This window comes from Ambystoma mexicanum, chromosome 1p (genome assembly GCF_040938575.1).
Source record: "Ambystoma mexicanum isolate Mex_15411 chromosome 1p, UKY_AmexF1_1, whole genome shotgun sequence".
NCBI lineage: Eukaryota > Metazoa > Chordata > Amphibia > Caudata > Ambystomatidae > Ambystoma > Ambystoma mexicanum.
In genome coordinates this window covers 62,533,987-62,544,698 of record NC_090921.1, presented here as the reverse complement: position 1 = coordinate 62,544,698, position 10,712 = coordinate 62,533,987, and the positions used below count along the sequence as shown (strand labels likewise).

Below are 10,712 nucleotides of genomic sequence, written 5' to 3'. Positions count from 1 at the left end.
ACTGACTCTGAATTCACGGTTTTACTTTGCCTTCCTCTCTTGTTATGTTCTTGTAAAAGTGTTGGGATCTGTTCAAATTGTTCTCTGCTTTTCTCTCCCTTTTTAAAACGAACTATTAGAGTACCATCTGCGTTAAGCGTTCACCGCTGTCTGAAAATAAGTGGGGCTTTACTTAAGACTTGTCTAATATTCTTTTAAGGGAGTGTATATCTTTTAGTGACCGTGTTTTTCAACTGCTTAATAATAGTGCCTGTGTGTTTTATTAGATGTGGTTTTAAATAAATAATTATATCTCTTTTACACCAAGCCCTGGTCAGTGTTTACTTGTTCTATTTTGTGCTCTTGACCTATTGTGAATACTCTGTATACTGCCTAACTCTTCTTGAGGGAAGTCGGACTGCTCAGCCACAGCTACCAAGTGAATCTGTGTGGTACAGACTGCTACCAAGTGGGTTTACTGCCAAACACCTGTAGTCTTAAATCTTTTGCAGTGGTCCCAGAGGGAACTGCAAAGGTTTCTGCCTAACAGTGTGTGTGTTTGTGTGTGTTTGTGTGTATATGTGTGTCTGTCTGTATTTCTGTCCACATATTTTGGGAACATTGCAAACAAGCTATGGCAATGCCAACAGTTTGGGCTTTTGTGTTGGCATGGCAAAGGCACTTGCCAGGCACAGCCTAAGTAGCATTAACTTGCCTATTGACATTGATGGTAGCAGCTGCAAAATGGTACGTATACCTTAGCATCTAATACCAGTGCCTGGAAAATGCCTAATTCTTGTACACAAGCCAAAACGATTGGCTTTGTCAATGCTTGCTTTGACAGGACTTCAGTGAAAGACACGCAGAGGGCTCATAAATCAGAGTAGACTGGCCAAAAAGCATTTTAAGTGTGGTTCTATTAGCTTTTTGGTTTTTAACATGTGGTCAACCCATCTGGGAAATGCAGCAGAGGAGAAATGGTTTCAAAGGATTGCAACTATTTTGAAGACATGCGGATCCTGTGTCATTTTAAAACATTAAGATTTTAGCAATGGAGTAAATTGAAGAGCTCAACTCGCTCCAGGCAGCATCTTGCCTCACATGCGATTCTTTATGCTTGTTGTGAAAGAAAAAAAAAAAAAAACGAGCGAGAATCTCGGAAACTTTAACTCGAGTTGATCAAGCGATGGAACACTGCAGCTGCAATCTTTCATAAGACACGCCTCCTTCCTCCTCCGACCCGCCTCCTTCCTCCCCACCTCCCCAAGCTGAAAAATAAAAATCGGCAGCCTGCGCCTTACGCCAGCACACTGCACCAAGAATCCAAAGCCTTCATTACAGAGAGCTTGCAAGCTCAAAGAGTTCCCATGAGGAGGAGCTTTGGGCGGGGAGAGGCAGGAATAGGTGGGACTGGCCATAGGGATCAGCATGGCAATGGGTGGGCTCATAACCAAACCACACCTGTACACTGTGTGCGGCTCCTCACATGTCAGTCATCTGTGACCCTCACCAGATGTCCTTCCTCTCTATCCCTACTTAAAACAGCACTCAAATGCACACGTTTGGGCCTTATGTGTGTCGCAAGTGACACTTAATATCCCAACTAAGAAAGTGCCCCCTTCCCCCCCTTCAACACTGCTCCCTTTGCTAGCACCACGTGTGATGGATGAGAAAAACATTGCATGTTCAAAAGTACTGCCAGACCGCACTGGAGTGCCACTCTCCCCAAAATGGCTGTTTCGGCGTGCAAAGTGAGAATGACATGCGATGATGCTTGGTCACATGTTTGTCTCAGGGCTTTTCTGTTCCATGGCTGCTTGCATGATATGAAGGGACTAAAGGTCTGTTTTATACAGTGAAAGTTGAGGCATACAAATGCAAAGTTACTGAATATGTATTAACATGTTATGGCCATCAAAAACTGAATTGAAGGTGAAATTCAGTCTTGGCTCAAATCCCTAAGCTACAGTGCATATGCTGTGACAAATGTCATTAAGCAGAAGCAGAGCAAGTCTTCGCCCCTCACCATGCTCTCAGCCTAAACTCTCAACATGGACACTGCGGTTTCCATCTCACCCTACCTCGCGGAGAGAGTGAAGTAGTGTTCTTACTTAGCCTTTAGGCCTATCAGAGACGGGGAACAATGCATGAATTACCTGGAAGCCGCTGTCCAGTAGAAAGGGCCTCATATTGCAGCAAAGGGTGCATTGTGTGTTGGGCTATATTAAAAATGTCGATGGCAAGTGCTGTATTTGTCAATCTATCCGTATAAATATAAGGGAACATTTGTGGGTTTGTGGCTCTGCGTATGTTTCCCATACAATTCTACGCTGTTTCACCAATCTGCACCACATTTTGCACAATCACCTGTTAGGTCCCTCTGGACATTCCTGTTTACATGACATTTGGACACCCCACCCCTTTCTCTGGATTTCAGCAAAACACATTTATTTATTTGCATTTGTATAGTGCACATGCAGCCCAGAGGCATCGTGGCGCTGTTGTGTGTTTGGGGGTTTGTGGTTTGGTGAAGTGTTGCTCCTTATACAATTCCACACCGTTTCACCAATCTGCACAAACTTTTGGGCAGTTATCTGTGCCTATGAGGGAATGAAAGCCCGGGGCAATGCCGGGTATATCAGCTAGGATACTATATTAATGGAAGCAACTCATTTTCCTCATCGTTTATTTTCTATATCAACTCGGTTGAAAGGGAAGATCATTTGATTTGATTTTAAGCATATTAATGGCCTGAAGTTGGGACATCTATTGGGGCTCCATAAGTGAGAATGAAGCATGTTGACAAATAAAGTGTATAAAATAAGGTCAGTGACCCACATATGATGTTAAAGTGTTTCTTCTTTGTAGGTCAGCTACGGGTCAACCACCACTATCTTCAGCAACAAGTATCTTTACCCTGCGTTTTTACGAACAGTGCCTACTGACCCGACAGGGGTTTACGCCATAGTAAGTCTTCTGAGACGCTTCAGCTGGACCTGGATTGGGGTTTTATGTTCAGATGATGATGCTGGTATTTTGGGGAGCGAACTGTTGATGGAGGAGGTGAAAAGATCTGGCGGATGCATTGCGTTCTCGGAAAGGGTCTCCATGCAACATTCAGGGGAGCGAGCGAGACGCCTTGTTGACTTGATTGAGCGATCTACAGCTAACGTCATCGTGGTCTACTCTCACGTGGGCTTCATGGTGCCCATTTTTGAGATGCTCGCTCAGAGGAAGGTCACGGGGAAGGTTTGGTTGGGTTCCCCCGCCTTCATCATCACCCCAGATTTGTTCACTAAACCCACTTGGGAGTCGTTGAACGGAACCATGGCCATAGCTTTCCATGATGCTGCGATTCCTGGATTCAAGGAATTTGTGCACAGTATTCACCCGTCGACATCGCCAGGCGATATCTTTATTAAACCTTTCTGGGAGAAAGTCTTCCGCTGCACATGGCACAACACAAATGACAGCCAGGCTCAAGGAGATGAAAGAGAGGCCAAGTCCTGCACGGGGACAGAAGAAGTGTCTTCCTTGGACCCCGCCCTCTTTCACCTGGACAGTCTCCGGTATGCATACAATGTGTACCTGGCAGTCTATGCATTCGCACACGCCTTGCATGATCTAATGGGATGCCAGTCTCAGGACAAGAAAGTGCCTCAAACATCTTGTCTCAGCATTAAGAAACCTCAGCCACGACAGGTAAAGGTATTGTTTGAGAAAGCTCCAAAGATTGGCCATTTGGATGTATATATGTTTTTTCTCTCTCTCCAACCATATTAATTTGATTTTTTTTTGCCTAAAGTTTGTTTTGATAGAAAGCAGAGGGAACCCACTGCCCTTACAAGACCCCATTCCCTTTACCCAACCCCATACTCACAATGTACATTTTGTATAGAAACCTCGAGCAAAACAATTCTAACTAAAATGGTGCAAGCCAAAATGGTTCGCTGAAAAGAGCTCCTTCCTGCCATGTGCAGGCACATGTTTTGCGCGTGCAGGGCCACTGCTTGTGTGGTTCACAGTGCTTCTGGTGATGAAAGGCAGATGGCATCGTTCACGTTAATGCTACTGATGATGACTAGACTGGAAGCGTGAAGAGTGACAGTTGTTACTTTCCCTAAAACGAGCAAATCTGGCAATAAATGGGATTGCAGCCACCGATACTGTGTCTCATATGTTTAATGTGCGTGGTTCTTTTAACTAGTTCATGGCTTACATCGAGTTATGGCACCCGGAGACTCTGAGATCATGAACACGTGTTTGCAGTCATGTTTCTCTCTGGTCTGTGAAACAGATTCAGACATTCAAACCGTGATTGTCATGATGGTAGCGAGAGTGTTTCCCAAAAGGCCAGCAGTCTTTGTGGCTGTTGCAACAGTTCTCATAAGCTCTGGAAGTGTCCAGTTGGCAAACCTGACGACTGCAGTATGATCCCCAGGTTGGCTTTAATTCATAAATTCAAGGGAGGGTTCAGTGTTTCTCATTTTAGCTGGGGGGGACTGAGTCCACCCGCGTGTACCCTCGACTTTAGCCCTGTTTGCATCCTGCTTATCCAGTAGGCACTAGGTTGTACAAATGGGCTCCTTTAGATTCACCCGACTCCCAGTCATGTGTGGGGTCCCCAAAATCCCATTCTCTCCCCAATCATCTTCAATCTATACATTGAACCATTGGGACCCCCAACATAGAAATTCCTTCAGAATAACTGAATGACTGAAACCTGCATTCAACTCATTTTGATTTTGATTTATATCAGAAAATATGTAAGGTAGTTTATTTTTTGTACTGCCGATAAATCAAATAATATTAAAATCCCATTTAAAATGTATTTGATTTTATTTCAAGCCAGTTACAAGAACGGGACTGTGTCTGTTGGGTTACTATTTAGTTACATTGGCCACAAGTCCTTCAAAACCCCATTGCTATCGACGACTCATTCAATTATTTATTTATTTATTTCCTATAACGCGCGTCTCGCCAAACGGCCTTGGTGCGCCAGACACTTGTTTGGCCCTGGCCTCAAAAGGTTGTTTGTGATGTGTGAAGGGCCCTCTGCCCTCGCTTTAATGTGCCTGGTGAAGCACTGGCTATTCAGTGTGATGTATGTCTCTCATGAGCCCATCCATGTGCCATGGCTCTATCCATGCTTCATCTGTGGGCCACTTTTCACTGCAAGGGGATAGTGCTGCTCAGCAGCCGGGCTACTCACTGTGCGAATCTCTCTGGGGGAGGCCTGGAGGCTTGTGACCTTCTCTGCCTGTGGGGCACCTATGCAGCTCCACCTCTCACTATGGAAAAGCCCGTGCCAGCTCAGAACTCACAACTCATCTCCAACTCGCAGCAGGTGGAGTCTGATGCTCAAACAGCAGCCAGCCACCCTGACGGCATTTACTCGTTGAGTTGCTTTTATGCTTTTGTTCAGTGAAACAGACCATTGAGGTGCATCTTCTCTGACCCTCTCCACCCTCATACATCTCAGCCATCGAATGAACAATTGTTTGTCCTGCTCACTGCCCCATGCATAAAATACCTCCACACAAACTGCCTCTTTACACACAGTCTCACACTCACACAGTGCCACCTCTAAACAAACACTGCCCCACACAAACTGCCCCGACATACACAGACGCTACACGCACGTGCACTACACCTACGCAATGCCCACACACGTTGTCCGCCCACACACTTCTCCCGTATACACTACCCCTCACACACACTGCCCCCGCACGCCATCCCCACACACACACTGCCCATATACACATACTTCCTCCCACCCCCACACAACTCCAGGCAAGTATTCCCCACATATAAAGACACTGCTCGCACACATATTTCCTACACACACACACACACACACCCACACAAACACACACACACACACCGAACCTACTTACACTGCCGCCAAACACACTGTCCCCACACAATGCACCATAAAAAATGCCACTCACCTACACTTTGTGTCCGCACACTGACCCTACACGCGCACTGCCCCTACACGCATGCTGTGCCAATATGCACAGTGCCCTTATGCACACAATGGTGCACACACTGTGCCCACATACATTGCCACCACTAACTGAACCCACAATCTGCCTTCCGAACATGTACTGGCCCCAACATTGTCTCCCTCACACCCACACACTACCCCTCACACACACATGCCTCCACATGCACACAATGCAAGCTGTTAGGCGGAAACCTGTGCAGTTCCCTCTGGGACCACTGCAAAAGATTTAGGACTACAGGTGTTTGGCAGTAAACCCACTTGCTAGCAGTCTGTACCAAACAGATTCACTTGGTAGCTGTGGCTGAGCAGTCAGACTTCTCTCAAGAAGAGTTAGACAGTATGTGGAGTATACAAAATAGGGCAATTCTACACAGTAAGATAAGCAAACACGCGACAAGGCTTTGGTGTAAGGATATAAAGGTATTTATTTATAACAACACATCTATAGAAAACACTCTGGCACTATTACGGCAAACAACTTCAATCACAATTACTATCAGAAAAAGATCAATCCCCCTAACAATAGTTCGACAAGTCTAGGTTCAACGGCATCACTTATTTGCAGACAGAGGTGTATGCTTTAACCTAGATGGCACTCTAGTATTCGTTAGGACGGGAGAGAAAAGGCGAGTTAAGAAATCAACTCGATACCAATACTTGTAAGAACAAAGATGCAAGGCAAGAAGACAAGAACCACTGTAGATTCCAAAGTTCAGAGGCCAGGCCCACTCGGAGAGAGGCAAGGCGATATGTCCCAAAAAGTATCTTGGTGGAAATGCGCTTCGAGTCTTTGTCGCAAATTGTTATAGGCAGTTTGGACCAGTTCAGAACAAAACGTTATAGAAGCTTGGAGGCGACCCTATGGAGAGGCGAGGATTAAGACACCCCACTCTATCCGGCAACAAGGGAAGCCAGGCGGACACAGTACCTTGTTTGTGGAGAGACAGCTCCGGCTGGGGCAGTTGTTCCTGGTGGTGGATGCACGTCTGGTCTTTGCCAAGAGAAGAGATGTCCCCGTCGTCGAAGGAAAGTTGAAGATCGTTGCACCACCAGGGAAGAGACCAGCCGCGGAGTGCTCCGTCACAAGGCACCACCTTTTGGTCGCGGTACAGAGGTAGTGGCTATCCGGTTGCCGAGGTGCTCCGCACGGGCTATTCAACCACTGCGTCCTGGAGCGAAGAAAAAGCAAAGGGACTGGTTGTTCCCACCAGTCAGGGGAAGAGACTCTCCGGCAGGGAGATCTCCTCTGTCGTCGGGAAGTGGTGAGTCGGTTCAGCAGGGCTCCACCGGAGGTGTCGTCGTTGCAGGTCGGCTCAGCTTTACCCTCGTCGGATTCTTAGGTCCTGTTGCGACTTCTGAAGGTCCAGTCCCAAAAGCGCTGCTTTTATGCAGAAAACCCCCATTCATTCAGCCTAGCTGTCACTCAAAACACGCTAAGTGGTGAGCGGGGAGGCTCACCACTTGGGCCAATCACACCAGAGTGCGACCGGAGTTGGCAAGGCAACTCAGTCCAGGGTACCTAAACCCCCTCCCACACCCCTGTGGTAACCCAGACAGAATGGCACCACTTTGGAGGGTCTCTGTACAGAGGCCCGCCAAAAGTGGAACAAAGGGCTCAACCTTTGGTTTAGGAGTCACAGAGACGAACACAGACGCCCTTTTAAAAACCGAGTTCTGGCAGAAAATACCATCCGATAGACTTATTTAAGATAAGTAAACCGGTGGTATGTTAGAGATTAACGAGGAAAAGGTATTAATCTCCAACAATGGGAAGAATCCCATAGGGTTATATTCGGGGTCGAATATAACAAGTAGTTTCCACTGCCACCAGCCAAAACTCGACGAGGGGGGACGGGACAGTGCCCCCTCGAATAACAGACCCAGGAGTAATTGAATGACCCCTACTAGTACGTCCACAATAGGATGGTTTGTACTAGTTCTGTTAGTAAATTTAGGTCTAGTAAAGCCAATGGTGACTTTACATGCCTGGGGAGACAGTAGTCAGTCCCCGGCTATGGAGTCTATGATGGAGTTCCGCTGGGATGCCTCAGTGTTACGGCACGTAGGGTGCGATGTAACACACATAGAAAAACTTATGAGACCATATGGAGTAAAAGACCCCATAGCCCATAGAAAACATTGACATTCGAAGGAATTACACACATTCATGTCCAAGAGTGGGAGAAAAAGAGTCTCACTCTTGGCAGGATGGAAAAAAACAAACTCCAGAAATCCAGCAAAGCTGCTGGGGGACTCACTAGGTTAGGAAATTCAGCCTAAACAGAGAATTCTCCCTAACACAAGCCCCACACACTATCATTGCCCTCACTCTCACACACACATACTCCCCCACACACAGAAACACACAGCCTCCCACTTCATAGTGATTTGCTTTATTTGGACATATTCATGTGGCATGGACCCTGGCTGTCTAGCATGACCATGCCCTGTTTTTTCTGTCTTTTTACGCTAATGGTGCACCTGGTGAACACAGACAGGTAGTACCGGTGCTAACCAGAGACTCCGTTTACATAACTATGGAGATCCGGATAGTGGTGTCCTATCTTTGGTTTTGTTTTAGATTTGTCCTGGTGAAGGATTCTTTATCCGAAACGCAGTGGCCAGTTTGATTTGGCTGCCACTACCCTTTGATTCTTTAACCATTTGGACGACTTGACTGACCTCAATTCGTTGCGAGCCTTTGTGGAACACTAGGGCTCATTGAGGAACCTCTCTGATTGCAATGCGCTACCAACAAATGCAATAAATAAATAAATAATATCTGGGTTGAGAACAAAAGAGACCTGTACATCGCCGCCTTCCCTGGAATTGTTTCTGCTTGCAGGTGGATAAACCTCGCAAAGCCCTAACACCCAGTTGCATCTAACCTGAAACTTATTTCTAGCAGAGAGAACAACACTAAAGTAATTCCAGTGAGACCTACATGTTCTGCCCATCACACCCACCTTTTATGCCCGAACGCCACTTTGAATCTTGGGGCATGCGCGGCTACTGATGAAGTGCACATACTCTGTTTTGCTGTGCATAAGATTGACACATGCAGCCAATAGATGTGCCTTGATGAAGGTGTGGCAGGATTGGGTATCAGCATCTGGCAACTGTCTGATATCGGCATTTTGGTGCAGATGGCCTCCTACAGCAGAGGCCATGGTATACAGAACTGACCCCTTGGGGCCCTCACATGTGATGACAGAGTCTTGGTGTTGATGGTTATAATGTTGGGTGGTTGTTATTGGCATAGAAATTGGGCCATTCCTGGCACATATCATGAATGGTCACATTCGGTCCTTTGATCGGGTTTTCTTGATTTCACTGAGAGCTAGATATATGTGTAATAACATCACCGACAAATAACACCAGTAAATGTGAATTCTCAGGTCCTCCACCACCTCAGGAAGGTCCACTTTGTAACCAGCTCTGGAGAAGAGGTCTTCTTTGATGAGAACGGCGATCCTCCAGCTGTGTACGATTTTCTGAACTGGCGGATATTTCCCGATGGATCGTACAGATTGGTGACGATTGCAAAATTCGATGAGCGCGCACCTCCTGGGCAAGAAATCACTTTCAACACAGAGGTTTTTCCCTGGAATGCCTCCTTCTCTGAGGTATTTGCACTACCCTGTCCATGTACTCTAAGCCTTTGCGAACAAGACCATGCAGACCTTTTACAGAGTGTTGGCCATGCAGACCTTTTACAGAGTGTTGACCATGCAGACCTTTTACAGAGTGTTGGCCATGCAGACCTTTTACAGTGTGTGGAGCATGCAGACTTTTACAGAGTGTTGACCATGCAGACCTTTTAGAGAGTGTTGGCCATGCAGACCTTTTACAGCGTGTTGGCCATGCAGACCTTTTACAGAATGTTGACCATGCAGAATCTATACAGAGTGTTGGCCATGCAGACCTTTTACAGAGTGTTGACCATGCAGACCTCAGAGTGTTGACCATGCAGACCTTTTACAGGGTGTTGGCCATGCAGTCCTTCTACAGAGCGTTGACTATGTAGACCTTTTACAGAGTGTTGGCCATGCAGACCTTTTACAGAGTGTTGACCATGCAGAACCTATACAGAGTGTTGGCCATGCAGACCTTTCACAGAGTGTTGACCATGCAGACCTATTATAGAGTGTTGGCCATGCAGACCTTTTAGAAAATGTGGAGCATGCAGACCTTTTAAAGAGTGGTTGCCATGCAGACCTTTTACAGAGTCTTGACCATGCATACCTTTTACAAAGTGTTGACCATGCAGATGTTTTACAGAATGTTGACTGTGCAGACCTTCATGCAGACTTTTACACAGTGTTGACCATGCAGACCTTTTACACAATGTTGACCATGCAGACGTTTTACAGAGTGTTGACCATGCAGAGTTGACCATGCAGACCTTTTACACAGTGTTGACCATGCAGACGTTTTACAGAGTTTTGACCATTTGCACCTTTTACAGAGTGTTGGCCATGCAGTGCTTTTACAGGGTGTTGCCATAACCAACTCTATTTGGTCAATACAATCTAAAAGGGATTGTAATTATTGAAACTTAATGGAACATAGTTTATCCTCAAAGGATTCTGTACCCTGGTGATATTTGAAGCTATATATGCTATTTGCACAAGGATTTATTAATAAATAACTTAACCTATTTTTACTAAAAACGTCTGCACCTAGGTCTGTTATCCCCTTTCTCTACTATAGGACAGTTAAT

General features: G+C 46.1%; 1 protein-coding gene across 1 annotated transcript in view; it reads left to right on the top strand.

Moving 5' to 3' along the window:
• The first annotated feature begins 648 nt into the window (after nucleotides 1-648).
• LOC138583197 (extracellular calcium-sensing receptor-like) overlaps nucleotides 649-10,712 on the top strand; it is a 65,334-nt gene continuing 55,270 nt past the window's right edge. Inside the window, exons 1-3 of the mRNA XM_069655259.1 lie at nucleotides 649-726; nucleotides 2,848-3,681; nucleotides 9,388-9,615. Of these exons, the coding sequence (XP_069511360.1) occupies nucleotides 649-726; nucleotides 2,848-3,681; nucleotides 9,388-9,615 (1,140 nt within the window). The remainder of the gene's footprint in view (nucleotides 727-2,847; nucleotides 3,682-9,387; nucleotides 9,616-10,712) is intronic.